The sequence below is a fragment of the Drosophila gunungcola genome, chromosome 3R, assembly GCF_025200985.1.
Source record: "Drosophila gunungcola strain Sukarami chromosome 3R, Dgunungcola_SK_2, whole genome shotgun sequence".
Classification (NCBI taxonomy): domain Eukaryota; kingdom Metazoa; phylum Arthropoda; class Insecta; order Diptera; family Drosophilidae; genus Drosophila; species Drosophila gunungcola.
The window spans coordinates 14,247,114-14,262,668 of NC_069139.1; the positions used below are offsets into that span (position 1 = coordinate 14,247,114).

The window sequence follows — 15,555 nt, forward strand, 5'->3', positions numbered from 1 at the left end:
CTTGCGTTCAACAAGTCCAGCAAACGGAGCAAACGAGCTGAGCCCCAGTGACAAAAACTAACAAGTTTATCCCTCAACTACTCTGCGGAAGCATCCAAATATTAAAACCCTCATCAGGTTGGTACTTGTGTCTAAAGACGTGCAAAATTGTGGATAAAAATACAACAATAGGAAAAACTTTTAAAATTCAAGAACGCTTTTTGGCCCACCTAATTTATTTAAAGCTTATGCAGTCAGTTTTACAGTAATGTGGATTTGGTTATTTAACTATTGAAATTTCCTTTAGTTTTTGAATTTTTTTCTTGAGCAACTGATACACAATTGATACACTAAATTTGTGGATTAAAATAAAAAATGGAAAAAAAAACTTTTAAAATTAAAGAACCGTTATGACATATTAAATTATTTTTAAACTAGTGCAGTGTTAAATATAAAAGAGCTTCTATACATTTTTTCTAGATATTTTAGTTTGACAGGAATGTGGGTTTGGTTATCAAATTTTGAAGTTTAAGTTTTTGAATTTTTTTCTTGAGCAACATAGATAAAACGAATTTCTTATAATTTTCAAATATACAGATTTCATAACATCTTCAAGTAACGATGAGCTTATACTTAGACAGAAAAATTAAAAATTTAAGATGTTTTTTATGTTATTTTACTACTAAAAACATAAACAAACATATTTCCCAAATTTTTTTGCTTAATACCTCTTTATATTTATTAAAAATTGCTCATTTGAAATCTTTTATATAAAATAAATATTTTTCAAGAATATTGACTTTAAAAAAGTAGTTTCTGTTGCGCACTAAATGGTGTCTGTTTAGTTAGCAAAAACAAGCAAAATCAGTTGGGATCCTTGGAACGTGCCCTATGCATACCAACCTGTTGACACCGCCTTCCTGCTCCCGATTTCTGGTGATGGTTATCTAAGCTAAACAGATGTAGGAGCAACACGTTCGCATATGTCGCACCTGGCGCAGGTGTTTGCATGCCAACTGCAACGGGGCGTATGAGTGCTGCCTCCACTTTCATCATCGTAATCATCATCATCAGAGGAGGTGACGCAAAACAGATTGTCGCTGCCTTTCCCCAAGCTAATAGAAACAAATTGTCTACCGCGTAAACATATTAGGGTAGCATTAAGGTCGCCTGCTTAGATGGTATTTAAAATGGAAACTCGTTCGCGAGCCGGCAACCAAGTAGAACTCCATTTATGCATAATACTTTGCCATGGCGACGCCATCATCAGCGAGTGGCAATCAAGCACGTAGCATTAAGATCATTACACTTAATCAAAATCAGTGGGGTTGGATGGGGTGTGGGATAAGACGCCCTCCAGCCCTCCAAGATGAGTGTGCAGATGGTGTCCTTGCTGGCCAACCTTTGCTGCGCACCAAATAACTTAATAAGCGTGACACCAGCTAACTCTGCTTCCTGCTCAATTCTGTCCCCATTTTCAGCATGTCCTTCGCACAGTTCTTTGTCGCCTGCTGCCTGGCCATCGTCCTGCTGACCGTGGCCACCACTAGGGCTGCAACTCAGGGTCCTCCACTTTGCCAGGCCGGCATCGTCGAGGAGATGCCTCCGCACATCCGGAAGGTTTGCCAGGCCCTGGAGAACTCCGATCAACTGTCAACGGCCTTGAAATCCTACGTCAACAACGAGGCATCCGGTAAGTACCAGTTAAATCAACTGCTTGGAATTTTTATGCATTTTATGAAAATGTAAAAAGGGTTTCAAGAAAGCATTTACTACTTTTCTTATATTTACGCTGTCATTTTAATGATTTAAATTATATCATTGTTCGATTGCAGCTCTAGTGGCCAACTCTGACGACCTCCTGAAGAACTACAACAAACGTACAGATGTCGATCACGTCTTCCTGCGCTTTGGCAAACGTCGTTAAGGACATGACTCGAAGGATTCAATTGCACCCCATACTTGACTTGCGACAACGACACTGGACCTTGACCACAGTCGGCGAAATCGTTTCTGTTCACCCAAAGCACAACACTATTTTGACGTCTTCAACATTATTATGCAAATGTAATCGATGAAAACTCAGAACTTTAATCAATTGGAAGCCCTCTAGTTCATTAAATAGCAAATCGATGTGTCCAATGTTTATATAAAAATAACTGGAATAACTATTTGTACATATTCAATGACCCCCGAAACGTTATAAAATTTGATCTCTTGGTTACAAAAAAAAAATAACGTTTGAATATATCACACATACTTCCCTTGCATGAAGCACTATTATTAAATAACCAGCAAATGTTTTCAAATTCAATCCACAAATTTGTTACCTTTTCAAATAAAGACAAACTTTTCCTCTCAATAAGTCAATGCATGACAAAATGCAACTAAATTGGCATTTATTTGAAATTGGATTTTGAGGTATTATTATCGTAAAAATATGGGGTTAAAACTTCAAAAAATTGAGACGATGGAGAAAACAAAAATTTCAAGTTAGATTGATTTTATCAAAAAATAATATCAATGCCTTAACTCACCTGGGCCTTTGTATTAATGAAAGAAAACTTTGTAATTTGCTTTGTATCGAAGGAATAAAAATGCTAACGATTTATTTTAACATTTTGTTTTATTAGATTTCTTTAGAATTTGTTTTAAATCCTCCTAAAAACATATAAATACTATTAGCAAATTAATCGTTCACGGCATTTTGCTTTAGTGTTCGTGTTTTGGATAACCTCAATTAAATTTTAAGAATTATTTCGGAAAACAATTTATATTTGCAATTTATGTTGTTTAAAAATTATTACTGGCTTGATAATGCCTGAATTATAATCGTTTTTTTAATGCAACTGTGATAAATTAAACAAGTATAAATACAATTTATAATTTAACTTCAACATTTTTAAACAGTTGTTACAATATAGAATTTGAAATAATTTTTTAAATAGAAAAAAAATTAAATAGGTAGTTTATTTACGTCATTATCATAGTTAAAAGTTATGAAAGTTTATAAACTTTCATTCAAACTTAACTTAAAAAAAAAATGTTTTGTAAATTTTTCTCAAATTTATTTTTATTGATACGGTAGGCACTTAGTATTTTTTGATGGTTATGAAAACTTCATCAACGTTTATTCCACTGTATAATCTTGAGAACCAGAAGAAATATATTTTGTGAAAGCGTATTTGGTCAATGGGTCCCACAGTGCGCAGATACTTTCGCTCATTTTTAATATTTTTCTTTCGCTGAAAAAGTTAAAAGTTTCCATTTAATTGCATGTTTGGATTATATTATGTTTGCCATTTTTAACGCTTTTATTAAATCAATAAAAAACTAAACAAATAATAAGATATTGTAAATCAAATTGACACAAAAACGTGAAATAATGCGGTTTTCTGATTTCTATGCATATGCGTAAAATGCCAAAAGCTGTTAAATTAAAAATATATGTTATCCGCAAATGATTTTCTTTGTCTGATCTTTTAACATTTGACTCTTTTCCTAGATTTTCAGATTTTTTCTTTATTTTATTCATTATGTTACCATATATATGGGACTTTTTTTTAAGCCCTTTTCCTCTGTGGGAAAATGATTTGAGCATTCTGCTTTCGTGTTGTCTATAGCTTTTTCAAAAATGTTAGTTAAATTTTGATCAAGTAAATTGTCAAGAAATTCAAAACTAAAAGTAGTTTTAGGCATTTTACTATCATTTTGAAGGGATTTTAATATATATATTTATATATATATATATTTTGTATAAATTTGTTGATTTCATTCTTGGTTCTATTAAGGTTTTATCACATGGAGAATTCATTCAGTCTTGTCAATCAACATTCGTTTTTATATTCTCTTAAGCTGGTGTTTTTAAGACTGGATTTACGGTAGTTCATTTGTCTTAACTATAACAAATAAAATCATTTTATACATAAACAAAAATATATAAATAACATAAAATTGCAACATTTAAACAAAATACTTCATAGATTCATAATTTCTTTGGTTTCTTTGTATTTTTTACTTGGTCTTTTAAGTTGTTTGTTTTCAAATTACCACCATTGATATATCCTTTATTGTTCGTTTCCTTCAGATTTGATAATCGTTTAACGCTATCATTTTGTTAATAATGATTTCTCATTCCTGTAAAAAACAACTAAATGCTACAATTCATATGGTAAGCGCGGCAAGGGCCGCTCTTGCTTTTATGAAGAACTCAACAGCTGCTAACAATTTAGAGATGTATAAAAAAATCACTACTATATTTATGTATATTTATGTATTAATATTATATAAAAATACTATTTAGGCTGATAAAAATTTGAATGTTACCAAATATTACTTTTTTGCACAAGACAAATGTAATAAAATATATTATTATATCTATTAAGCAAGCTGAGTTCCACATGTGCTAAGTTTTTTTTCGTTTTGGCTTTTACCTTAACTTACCAAAATATGTTTAAAATTGTATATTCTTTGTTTGTACTTTCAGTGCTTTTGTTTTGTAAATTTAGATAATTATCTGATTTAATGGTTAGGGGCTCAATCATTTAGAACATTCTCGATATTTTCGCGACACTATCTTAATAATTGATTGATTGATGACGTAGAGATTGCGAAATGTATTTCATATTTGTTTTTTTTTTTAAGATTTTTCCTGAATCTTGTTGTTCAGGTATACTTGGCACTTTTTAATTGCTTGGGGTTTACTTGTTCTTTGCATGTAGAACTTTGATATCTTTTCGTAAATACTTAATACTTCGATTTTGGTTTCATTCATTTGTCTCTGATATATTATGATTTGTATGCTTGCAGTGCTGGTTCGGTTCGTGAATATATTCAGTCTTTTGATTTTCACATTTTTTCACTCATTTCGACTTTCGATTGATTGGTTTGCTTAATTATTTGCATTTTTACTGATTGATTTTTGTGTAAACAAAATATTTAAAATAATAATATATACGCTTAAATAAGTTTAATGCATTTAAAACATTTTTGAACATTATTTTATTGACTTTGATAATGGTTATGATTTTTGCATCTTTTGCTAATATATTTTGTGTATTTCGTTACTTGTTTTTCTCAGCTTAGTTTAAAGGAGTTACATAATTACGAATTTTTGTTGCTTAAATTGTGGCTATAAGAAAAGATATAAGATATCTGTATAAACAAAAAGAAAATAACAAGACTGGCTTCTGTCATTCACGTCAAAATGGTTAAGAAAAGAAAAACACATTCTTGCAAAATCATAATCGCTTTTCAGGAGTATATAGGGATTGGAAATCAACTTTCAGTGTGTTGAGAGTCGTTTGCGGTTTTGAGCTTAACAACTAAAATATACATTGCATTCATTTGTATACAATTTTACATGACTCACACAATTTTAAATTTAGTTTAGTTCATCGAGAAGATCATGTATGTACTCGCGGTTTTCCGTCATATAAAAAATATGATTTTAGCATACTTTGGTCACAGTTGAATCGTAATTGTAAATGAATCTAAGAAGGAGCACATAAATGTTTGTTTAGGCTGGAGCTCAGTGCAGGCTAGCTCCGGTTGTCTATTAAGAAAACATTAAACAACAGGCAATGCAGGTATTTTCAATATTTTTGATCAGGGTTCGTGGGGAGACAAAACAAAAACAAATGGAAAAAATAAATTTGGGCAGGGGGTTTATATAGAAAGACGTTGCAACACGAGTTGGCTTAAATGCTAAGAAAAAGAGAACTGTATCCTTACAACTAAATTTTATGTTCTTAGTGTCCGCGTGTGTGGGTGTTGTGTATTATGTATAGCAAGTTAATTGCTGCATTAAACATAGATTCCCTTCCTGTTACTCGATTTCTGTCTGCCCTAATCCCTTTTTATTTGGTTTCTTGGCCTATCGGAGCACGCGCAGCGTTCTGATCTCTAGTGTGCCGTCAGGGGTGGGAGGGGATTGCGGTTGTTTAGTAGTAGGCGGCTGCATTCGAATAGTTCTGGGAGTAGGCCTGCGAATCTGCAAGAAGACACCGATGACGGATGGCGCAACTGGAGGGCACTGAAATCACCTACCATAACCTGCATAGGCGCGCTCATCATAGCCAGCGCTCTGCTGTCCGTGCTGGCTGTAGTCCGCTTGCCCGGTGGCATTGTAGTCCACGGCAGTTGAGCCGTACTGCTGGCTGTAATCCTGGCTGTACGACTGATAGCGCGTGTCCTGGGGTGCGGCGTAGCCGGTCGAACTGCTGAGAGACACAAAGCGTTACATTAGCATCTGCTCAGCATAATCGGAGGGGTAATGAGAGTCAAGAGTAGGTAACCCACTTGTAGTTCTGATACTGGCTCTGATCGTACTCAGTGCCGTGGTGGGCCGCATAGCTGCTGCTGGCCGGAGCACTTGTCTGCGATGTGTGAGTTGCATAGCTGCTGCTGCCGCTCTGGCCATAGCCGTTGTATCCCTGCTGAGTGGTTTGGGTGCTGTAGCCGCTCTGTGCGTACGGATCCACTTGCTGAGTCTGGTCGTGGGTCTGGTAGCTGTGGTGGCTACGAATAAAAGTTTTTGTTAAAAGCTGATATCTTAGCTAGGTTTAATTATGTTTCCTAAAAGTTAGATAATTTAAGCTTAATATCTAAGGTCCGTTTTTTCGTCCTGATGGAAAGCAAAAATAATTATCACACTCCAAAACTTTTTGTAAGCTTTAAAGGTACTTTTAGTTTACTATCATGCCGAAAAAATTGGCCTTAATCTGATGAAGGCATCCAAACCATTTTTTGTATATATACCATGCCTATGTTAGCTTTGTGCAAAATTCATATTTGTCCAAATTCAGAGCTTAATTATAAGCAAACTAGAAAGGGTTTGAATGTATGTGTTTTGCTTACCTTGGAGCTGGCGCATGATGACTTGGCGGTGAGCCATAGGAGGACTGCGAGGACATACCACCACCTCCGCCGCCACCCATGTGCTGCTGGGTGGAGTGGTACTTGGGCGTCATGGGCCGTTGACCGTAGGGACCGCCCTCATAGCGACCTCGTTTGGGACCAGGACCACCGGGAGCGCCGCGTTTGAGAGCTGGTACCGGTGCGAGTTGTGTATTGGGATTATGTGCCTGATGGTGATGCAAGGGTGGCCGACTCATACCTTGATTGTAGCCGCCCCTGCCGCGCGGGGCTCCGCGCCTGGGCATCGAGCCGTGCTCTCCGCCCGGACCACCGCCTAGGGAATTGCTGTGGTGGCTGTGAGAGCTGCCGTACATGCTGCCGCCGCCGCTGCCGTTCATGTGCCGTTCATAACCTCCGCCGCCGCGTCCGCGTCCACTGAAGGGACCACCGCGTCCACGACCACGGCCCAGATACGGAGGAGGTCCTCCGCCATTGCTGCCACCAGGGGCGGAACTGCCGCCATGCGAGTTGCTTGAGGGAACACCGCCTGATGATGACTGACCATCGTTGACCTCATCCCCGGCTGCCTCAACCGCTGGCTGTTCTCCACTGATCGCCGAAGTGGGCACTGGAGATACGGTCTTGTTGTTGTCGGCACCTGTGTGTTGTTTGGGAGCTAGATTGGATTGGATTGGATTTACAAGGTGCGTTTGGGAGTCAAGGGGGTCGGATGGAGAGCTTACGCTGTGAGTACAAGGGAGGGCGTCCGCCGCGCATACCCATGGGAGCTCCACCGCGCGGCTGGTAGCCACCGCCGCGTCCCTGGTAGCCCATTCCGCCGCGGGAACCACGCATGCCCCGTGGAGGACCCGACATCATGCCCTGCATAGGCGGTCCCCCGCCCATTCCGCTGCCGCCGCCGCCGCGCATGCCGCCCATGAAGTGACCGCGTCCGCCACGACCACGTCCGCGATCGAAGCCACCTCGCATGGGGGCTCCTCCACCGCGTCCGCGGAAACCGCCGCCACGTGGGCCGCCCATCGAAGGGGAGGACACTGAGGATCCTTCCATGCTCCTGGCTGACTTATCTCGCACACTGGAACACGCGCACTAACACTGGCACTGGGTATCCTTGGAATCAAACGCGGATTTTAAGACTGCGAGAGCCGGAGGAAGAAGAAGAGCACTCGGATGCCGGAGACTGGCGATTTAGGCTAATTTTACTGTCGACGGGGAATCGCTTCTGCCAAAAGGTCACTTGGTAATTGCACTGCCGCGTACTCGATGCACTTTCAACTTTAACTAATCTTAATCAACTTATTTAACTAAACATTATTCGGGTAGCGCGTTGGTCTGTGAGTCGAGTGAAAAAATATGGCGGCGACTATTGATTTTTGTTGCAGCGCTGCCCACTCGCCATTGTGTGAGTGTTTCAGGCAGGGCTGTCAACTTCGGCTAAGAAACCAGCTATTTTTTGTATTTATATTCGCTAACTTAAATTTAAGCTGTATAACAACATTCTACAAAAATTCTCTTCTAACCATTTTATTTGAAATCTTATAGGAGATTTTAAACAAATTAACGAATTCAAGCTAACTTTAGTAAGTTTTAACAAATACGAGTATATATAACTTGATTTCAGATTGAACCAATAACAGCTAAGCTTCTTAACAAAAATATTAAGGGCTACCATGTTGCAAAAAAAGGTTTCAAATTTTTGTACAATATGCACCATAATAGTTTTTATGATTATAAATAAGTATAACATTAATCGAATTACATTTTCAATTTCGCGCCAATTTATTTTCAATGTGGTTGCAAGTTGCCGATTTCGGCAGGCGTTAGGCGGAGACCTTTGGTGAAATCCAGCTGGCAACACCTGGCCAAACTGCAAAAGAGTTTTAGTCGCTTAGAATAAACTTCGAAAGCTTATAGATTTGCAATAAAATTCTAATTAGCTCTTAAAGTGTTAACTAAGTGATTGAGCAACTTATTATTGTGTTGGCATAATGGCAGAAGCAGTAAAAAAAGGTGAAAATCGGCACTCGAAGAGTGCTGAAAAAGGCAAGCGACAAATGGCGACTGTCTTATTAAATTGTTTTTTTTTTCTTCCTTGCCACTGCGCTTGGCAGAGTTGCAATTGCATGTTTTTGGCGGTTAAAATTTGAATTTAGTTTTACATTTACTTTTGCAGAAAGTGGCGCCCAGCAGCGACCCTTGGATGGTGGGGGTGGGGGTAGCGGAGGCGGAAGTGGCGGGGCAGGAATGCCCAAAAGGAAGCACCGTCGCGGAAAAAAGTCCAAGATGCTGCCCAAAAAAACCAAAAATCAGTATCCACAGTGGAAGCTCGATATGTCAACGGGTGCAGGAGCCACGCTTGAGGGGAATACGCGCCAGAACAGTCGCACCAAGCTGGTCCGCTCGCGGTCCTTGCTCGTCCCGTACAACACCAATCGCTTCCTGATGGAGGAGCACATGTCCGAGGTGACTAAGGACGACTCCGATGACAACTGCTTTGGCTCGCAGGCGGAGGATCAAGTGCTATTCTTGTCCAAGGAATTCTCCAATGTCTACGAGCGGGCGCGGCTTGAACGACTGGAGACGATGAGCAAGCAGGAGCTTATCCAGGAGTGCCTGCAGATCGAGGATCGGTATTCCAAGGCCCAGAACGTCTCCAAGGAGTTTGGTGCTAAGATACGAGCGCAAGACGAGAAGATGCGCCAGCTGACGAGGGAGAATCAATGTGAGTGGGTCGATTCTTAATTTAAGCAGTTAATTTGGTATTATATTGTAGGACATGTGTAGAAATTTTTAGAAATCGAAAATAGGTTCGAGATATACCCCTATCAGCTTCAATATTTTTGCATCCTTTTTTTAGACAACAATATCTGTTAATGAAACAATTCTTTTTATTATAACTAATTTTAAAATTAAAAAACCAAAATTCGTCATACACCGTTTTATACCGACTTTTATCAAATGTGAATTACATTATGAATTATTTTGACTTGTCCCTTTTTAGTTCTGCGCTCCCACTTCCTGCGCGCCTGTTCGACGACAGCTGGACCGGCGGCAGCAGCAGCGGCCGCAGCCTCGCCGCCCTCGGCGGTGGCGCCCACCCCAAGCTCCGCCTGCGAATTGCAGGCCAGGCAACAACCACAGCAGCAGCCCCAACCTACACCCATGGACTCCTCCAGCGAGGACAGCGAGAGCGACAGCAGCAGCACCACATCAAGCACAACTTCCAGCACATCCTCGAGCAGCAGCGATGGTCACGAGATGGGCGTGGCCGGACTGAACATCGCCAACGGGCATGCCGAGCGGCACGAGCGGAGCCATACTCGCTCCAGATCCAGGTCCCCGATCCACCTGAATAATGGCCACGCCAACGATGAGGAGCGACAGCGCCTGTTGGATGGTAACCAAATGGACGAAGACGACAACTCCAGCGATGTCCTAAAACCGGGCGATGCAACGGTCAAATAGGCTGGAGTGGAGCACTTCGCTCTGTGTAAATAGAAGACTCAATTGTGGTAGAATATGGCGACATATGGATACAAAACCTTGTTTATTTTTTAAGTCATCTGTGGGCGCTTAAACGAGCGGTCTTCATTTCAATCATCAGTTAATCATCCATTATTTTACTATCTGCAAACGATGCCTCCCAATTGTTTTTTGTTGGTCTGCGTTGTATACAATACTTAAAGATGTTGCCTCGAAGCGTTAATGATTTTAATGAAATTTTTATAATGATAACTCGATTTGTAGGCAAATAAAAAGTTAAATCGTGAATTCGAATATTTGTGGCCCTTCATTCTTATTGCCGACGCAAATAAACTTCATATAAAATTGGTTTAAAGGCTTTTAAAAAATACAATTTTGTTCGGTTTAAACAGGCAAGCTTTTAAAAAATAAAAATAAATAAATAAAAGAAAATTTTTTTAGGTTTAAATATTTAAACAGGATTTAAAAAATGTATAAGTTTATGTTTGCTTAAAAATTTGCTTAATTTCTTAAATTATGTCTCCATTTTGTCTCAAGGACGTCTTTTCAAAAATGCATTTTCTTCATATTTATATATCAGATCTAATATAAGATAATTTTAACTTTATTTATTAAAATCTTCTATGAAATTTAGCGAATGGGCTCAGCTTAAATAGAATCTGTACTTTGGCTTGATTGGGACTCCGAAAGTTTGCCAGCTATGCACTTCACAAAAGAGCTGTATTCGGTGGCATAAAGCGATTTGGAAATGCCCGAGTAACCCACGCCAAGAAGTCTTTGTTCCGCCAAAGTGGCCTGTGAATGTATATTAATTCGCTTGGGTCCCCGAACTGGCATCCAACCGCTCACGGGGGAACTATTGGCCAGCATAGCACCCCGTATAGCAATGTTTAGACCCATTGTGGACAACGAACTGTCGCGATACTCATCGAGCATAACATCTGAGAGACCCAAGTCATTAATGGCGGCCACGACATCCTCGATGTCTTTAAAATGTGGCAGATAATTGGCATGTACAAAGTTTACAAAATTTCTTGGCTCTGTGCTAAAAGCTTCGGTTATTTCCTCTGGGCTGTGCAGCATATGTTTTTCCTCATTAACTGCAAAACTCAATTGTTAAAAAAGGTGAAACAGAGATTGTTTTATTTGACTCACACTTAGGATTCAGCACTCTTCCCAATGCGTGCATCAAAGTTATGGACTCATCTCTACCAATGGACTTCAGAGTGCTTTGCATTTTCTTTTTGCGTCCCTTGGTGGCTACGCTGACATTTAACTGCTTGGTGGGCATGCTTGGAACCCCCTTCAAGGAGCTGAGATGCAGGTTGATCAATGCATTTCTAATGTCGCCCTGGGCACCCACAACTATTGAGTCAACCACAGTGGACGAGGGCAACGTGTAAGTAGCTTTATTTTGCGGCTGCTGCATCACGGAACAGAAGACTTTAATCGACTTTTGCATTATTGTGGATGCAATAGAATTGAAGCTGATGTGCTCAATGCGATGTTTGGCCTTTAGTTGATCCGTAAAAAGGCGGTAGCTGATGTTTAAGCCACGAGATTTCGCATCGGCCACGATAAACACCAATGGGGATTTGCCGTAGGTTGAGTATTCACTAAAAAATTATAGGAGTTTTTATTAAAATAGAGTGTTATGGGTCTATTCTATATTTTTTATAAAGAAAAAGTGGCTTATTGTGATAAACACCTATCCAAATTACTACTTGTTTTAAAACTACTTTAATTAAGTAAATGCAAAAACTCAAAATAGCTCGGAATATAACAACACAAAATTTAATTGGGTTGGTAATTTGTTAAAAAATTATTTGTGAGCTCGTCGAGTTTTTATAAAACATATGTGTATAGTTAGTCGATTTGTAGAATGTAAGATTGGGTTTTAATTAGGAAGCTATTCAAAAATGTAATGGCTTGCCACCTACTCTAGTATCTCCTCAAAGTTGGCCTCCTTATCGCTGAGCAAAACGTTGGGAAAGTCCTCGACGAGGAGCAGTCTTTTGCTGTGCGAGTCCAGTAGGGATTTGTATCGTGAGGCGCGCAGTAGGAAGCTCTTGAAGGCTTCCAGATGGGAGCCCACGTAAGAACTGCCACTCGATTGATCCCCCAAGGCGTTGACCACCTCGCAGTCCACAGGATTGATCCACTCCTGCACCTGGAAGCCGAACTCATTGGCTAGGACACGCAAAGTGGCAGTTTTGCCCGCACCAGTGGGTCCTGTGAGTAGGCACATTTGAGCGGGGAATTTCTTTCGCATTGCTTCACAGTGGCGCAGCCAATCGCGAAGTTCTCCAATCTTCTTGGGATGCACGGCTAAATCCTCGCTCGCAGCAGGCGCAAAGCTCTCCATCCAGTTTGCCTTAACCTCTGGGGTTGGGCCAGTACTCTCCGCATCGTTTTCATCATCTACGGCTGTGAGATCCACGGATTCTATTGGCAAAACTTGCTTTGGAGTTGAGTTCCCACTTTGAGACCTCGAAGTTCTGGTGCTCACATTTCTTGAACTTCTGGTGCGCTTGGCAGGAGTGGCCTCCGGAGTAACTGGAGTGGTGGAAATGTTCATCTCGCTAAAGGCGCACCTCACCCATGTTTTCTAAACATTAATTATTCTTTATTTATTTTTAAAAACCGAAAATTCAAATTGTTTACCTTCCTTGCGCTCATTTTTAGATTTTGCCTCTTCTTCTTATTTTGAAGAGTGACCAGCTGGTAAAAACGTAAGAATATATTTAAAAATGTCTTCATTTGCTCGTATGTTGTTTTTAAATACACTGCAGTTATAGTGATTCCTTAAAATTAAAATGTATCAAATTAATTTTAAAAGTTAAAAATTTTTTTTCACTATATGATTTTCTCTTTCCAGTGTAATTCCTGTTTAATCACGTTTCAAGCCGTTGGTATTTTGCTTGCCCCGGCATCCGGTCACACATATCCAGACTTGCTGGCGACGCCTTTGCGCGATACTTTTGAGCCGATCTTTGCCTGGATTATTGGAAAATATGTCCGCCGAAGTGGATTTTGTCAACAAGAAGGAGGTGCACCTCCGCAATCTAAAGCAATCCGGCCATGTGGGATTCGACAGCCTGCCGGACCAATTGGTCAACAAGAGTGTCCAGAACGGATTCGTCTTCAACGTCATGTGTATAGGTGTGTATATGCGGGTGCAGTTTCCGTGTGTGTGTATGCGGCACAGTGAATCAACCGAAGTTTTACTTGCATGTAAAAACAGTGGCGGTCAAGGCAATAGCATTGATTTCGCAAATTTCAGTAAATGTGTATTGTCAAAAAAGTGCTATATAAAGTCAAATTGCGCTCGAAGTCAATGTTTATTTGCTGATACTTAAATCTTCAATTCGAAATAATTCACTTTCCAATATGGGTCTTAAGACAGTAATTAAGAAATTAATTTTCATTAAGCCGTTCTTAGCTCAGTTAAAAAGTGGTTGCGCCAAAAGATAAGAAATGTAAGTCGTGTTAAAATGTTAAATTAGAACTTATCTTTATTAAAATATCTTTGGTTTCCTAAATGCTATCACTTTGAGCGTTGCTGTTTTGGGTACTCAAGTGTCTGATATTGGAGTGCATTGCTCAGATCTGATAAAGTGAATCACCTACATACATACATGTGGGTAAACAATTGAAATGCCTTAACCAGACGCCCAGCCACGATTAGTATGCAGAGTGGCCGGCAATCGATTTCCCCCGCTGCTTTCTACAATTTCACCCTGACATCAATGCCGCAATGCTTCTGTGGCCAATTGAGCCCACTTGGGCTTTGGTTCCGCTCCCCCCGATTCTGACACCAATCTAACCTCTTATCTTCTTTCTTTTCACAGGCGAGACCGGATTGGGCAAGTCTACGCTGATGGACACGCTGTTCAACACCAGCTTCGAGTCCACGCCAAGTCCCCACACTCTTCCCAGCGTCAAGTTGAAGGCACACACCTACGAGCTACAGGAGAGCAATGTGCGGCTCAAGCTGACCATTTGCGACACGGTGGGCTACGGCGACCAAATCAACAAGGACGACTCGTTCAAGGCAGTGGTGGACTACATCGACGCCCAGTTCGAGAACTATCTGCAGGAGGAGCTTAAGATCAAGCGATCGTTGGTGACATGCCACGACAGTCGCATTCACATTTGCCTGTACTTCATTTGCCCCACCGGGCACGGCCTCAAGTCGCTGGATCTGGTGTGCATGAAGAAGTTGGACAGCAAAGTGAACATTATTCCGGTGATTGCCAAAGCCGATACCATTTCAAAGGTGGAGCTGCAGCGCTTCAAGGCGAAGATCATCCAGGAGCTGAACACCAATGGAGTGCACATCTATCAGTTCCCCACCGACGACGAAACGGTGGCCGAGACGAACACCAGCATGAATTCGCACATTCCCTTCGCCGTGGTCGGCAGCACGGAGTTTATTAAGGTGGGCAACAAGTTGATCCGCGCTCGCCAGTATCCCTGGGGCACGGTCCAGGTGGAGAACGAAACGCACTGTGACTTTGTGAAGCTGCGCGAGATGCTCATCCGCACCAACATGGAGGACATGCGCGAGAAGACTCACACGCGGCACTACGAGCTGTATCGCCAGAAGCGACTGGAGCAGATGGGCTTCAGCGATGTGGACAGCGACAACAAGCCGATCTCGTTCCAGCAGACGTTCGAAGCCAAGCGCTCCAACCACCTGGCCGAGCTGCAGTCCAAGGAGGAGGAGGTGCGCCAGATGTTCGTGCAGCGGGTCAAAGAGAAGGAGGCCGAGCTGAAGGATAGCGAGAAGGACCTGCACGCCAAGTTCGAGAAACTGAAGCGAGACCACGCCGAGGAGAAGCGCAAGCTGGAAGAGTCGCGCAAGGCGCTCGAGGAGGACTACCTCGACTTCCAGAGGCGTAAACAGCAGTTGGTGGCCCACCACACGCTCACTCTTGGCAAGAGCAAGAAGAAGTAGGAGCCGGCGCCGCCGCCGAGCAATGTATTGAGAATTCTGTGCGGTTCGCTTATCCCAAAGTAATTATTGCTTTCTCATCTCGTTGTCTTTCATTTGTACTATTAGGTTTTCTTCAAATATTAACATATACACAACTACACGCATATGTACGCAGACATATATGATTATGTATTTACAACTAACGAATAAACCGAACTTAGTATTTTAACAAGGTAAACAAACACAAAAGGTGAATATTTTGGATTGACTTTTTC

At 40.9% G+C, this 15,555-nt stretch overlaps 5 protein-coding genes across 11 annotated transcripts; 3 read left to right on the forward strand and 2 right to left on the reverse strand.

The window, feature by feature from the left end:
* LOC128266727 (dromyosuppressin) lies at nt 1–2,291 on the forward strand. The gene is made up of 3 exons (XM_053003444.1): nt 1–117; nt 1,461–1,672; nt 1,815–2,291. The coding sequence occupies exons 2-3, from the start codon at nt 1,462–1,464 to the stop codon at nt 1,904–1,906; spliced, it is 303 nt and encodes a 100-aa protein (XP_052859404.1). The 5' UTR covers nt 1–117; nt 1,461; the 3' UTR covers nt 1,907–2,291.
* A 2,652-nt stretch (nt 2,292–4,943) lies between these two features.
* Nucleotides 4,944–8,243, reverse strand: LOC128266708 (loricrin). 7 transcript variants are annotated; one of them, XM_053003413.1, is made up of 6 exons: nt 7,581–8,242; nt 7,097–7,495; nt 6,838–7,027; nt 6,280–6,498; nt 6,028–6,197; nt 4,944–5,971 (listed from the first exon to the last, which is right to left on the reverse strand). In XM_053003413.1, the coding sequence occupies exons 1-6, from the start codon at nt 7,906–7,908 to the stop codon at nt 5,922–5,924; spliced, it is 1,356 nt and encodes a 451-aa protein (XP_052859373.1). In that variant the 5' UTR covers nt 7,909–8,242; the 3' UTR covers nt 4,944–5,921. The 7 variants fall into 7 exon arrangements, with proteins under 7 accessions (XP_052859373.1, XP_052859372.1, XP_052859371.1 ...); XM_053003412.1 differs by having other exon boundaries at nt 7,097–7,513; nt 7,581–8,241; XM_053003411.1 differs by having other exon boundaries at nt 6,028–6,200; nt 7,097–7,513; nt 7,581–8,241.
* A 451-nt stretch (nt 8,244–8,694) lies between these two features.
* On the forward strand, nt 8,695–10,635 carry LOC128266717 (protein HEXIM1). Its single transcript, XM_053003426.1, has 3 exons — nt 8,695–8,868; nt 9,032–9,580; nt 9,860–10,635. Exons 1-3 carry the CDS (start codon nt 8,847–8,849, stop codon nt 10,321–10,323), a joined length of 1,035 nt encoding a protein of 344 aa, XP_052859386.1. The 5' UTR covers nt 8,695–8,846; the 3' UTR covers nt 10,324–10,635.
* A 185-nt stretch (nt 10,636–10,820) lies between these two features.
* Nucleotides 10,821–13,142, reverse strand: LOC128266705 (cell cycle checkpoint protein RAD17). Its single transcript, XM_053003403.1, has 4 exons — nt 13,006–13,142; nt 12,282–12,949; nt 11,497–11,957; nt 10,821–11,441 (listed from the first exon to the last, which is right to left on the reverse strand). The coding sequence occupies exons 1-4, from the start codon at nt 13,099–13,101 to the stop codon at nt 10,990–10,992; spliced, it is 1,677 nt and encodes a 558-aa protein (XP_052859363.1). The 5' UTR covers nt 13,102–13,142; the 3' UTR covers nt 10,821–10,989.
* A 110-nt stretch (nt 13,143–13,252) lies between these two features.
* On the forward strand, nt 13,253–15,529 carry LOC128266712 (septin-2). The gene is made up of 2 exons (XM_053003419.1): nt 13,253–13,503; nt 14,193–15,529. Exons 1-2 carry the CDS (start codon nt 13,356–13,358, stop codon nt 15,299–15,301), a joined length of 1,257 nt encoding a protein of 418 aa, XP_052859379.1. The 5' UTR covers nt 13,253–13,355; the 3' UTR covers nt 15,302–15,529.
* Nucleotides 15,530–15,555: the final 26 nt, after the last annotated feature.

Coding starts and splice junctions, on each gene's coding strand:
- LOC128266727 (XM_053003444.1), top strand. CDS start 1,462: ATGTCCTTCGCACAGTTCTTTGTCGCCTGCTGCCTGGCCATCGTCCTG. Junction 1,673..1,814: donor CGTCAACAACGAGGCATCCG/GTAAGTACCAGT, acceptor GTTCGATTGCAG/CTCTAGTGGCCAACTCTGAC.
- LOC128266708 (XM_053003407.1), bottom strand. CDS start 7,908: ATGGAAGGATCCTCAGTGTCCTCCCCTTCGATGGGCGGCCCACGTGGC. Junction 7,514..7,580: donor CCCTCCCTTGTACTCACAGC/GTAAGCTCTCCA, acceptor AATCCAATCTAG/CTCCCAAACAACACACAGGT. Junction 6,201..6,279: donor AGCCAGTATCAGAACTACAA/GTGGGTTACCTA, acceptor TGTGTCTCTCAG/CAGTTCGACCGGCTACGCCG.
- LOC128266717 (XM_053003426.1), top strand. CDS start 8,847: ATGGCAGAAGCAGTAAAAAAAG. Junction 8,869..9,031: donor GGCAGAAGCAGTAAAAAAAG/GTGAAAATCGGC, acceptor TTACTTTTGCAG/AAAGTGGCGCCCAGCAGCGA. Junction 9,581..9,859: donor GCTGACGAGGGAGAATCAAT/GTGAGTGGGTCG, acceptor GTCCCTTTTTAG/TTCTGCGCTCCCACTTCCTG.
- LOC128266705 (XM_053003403.1), bottom strand. CDS start 13,101: ATGAAGACATTTTTAAATATATTCTTACGTTTTTACCAGCTGGTCACT. Junction 11,958..12,281: donor AACTTTGAGGAGATACTAGA/GTAGGTGGCAAG, acceptor ATAATTTTTTAG/TGAATACTCAACCTACGGCA. Junction 11,442..11,496: donor AAGAGTGCTGAATCCTAAGT/GTGAGTCAAATA, acceptor TGAGTTTTGCAG/TTAATGAGGAAAAACATATG.
- LOC128266712 (XM_053003419.1), top strand. CDS start 13,356: ATGTCCGCCGAAGTGGATTTTGTCAACAAGAAGGAGGTGCACCTCCGC. Junction 13,504..14,192: donor CTTCAACGTCATGTGTATAG/GTGTGTATATGC, acceptor TTCTTTTCACAG/GCGAGACCGGATTGGGCAAG.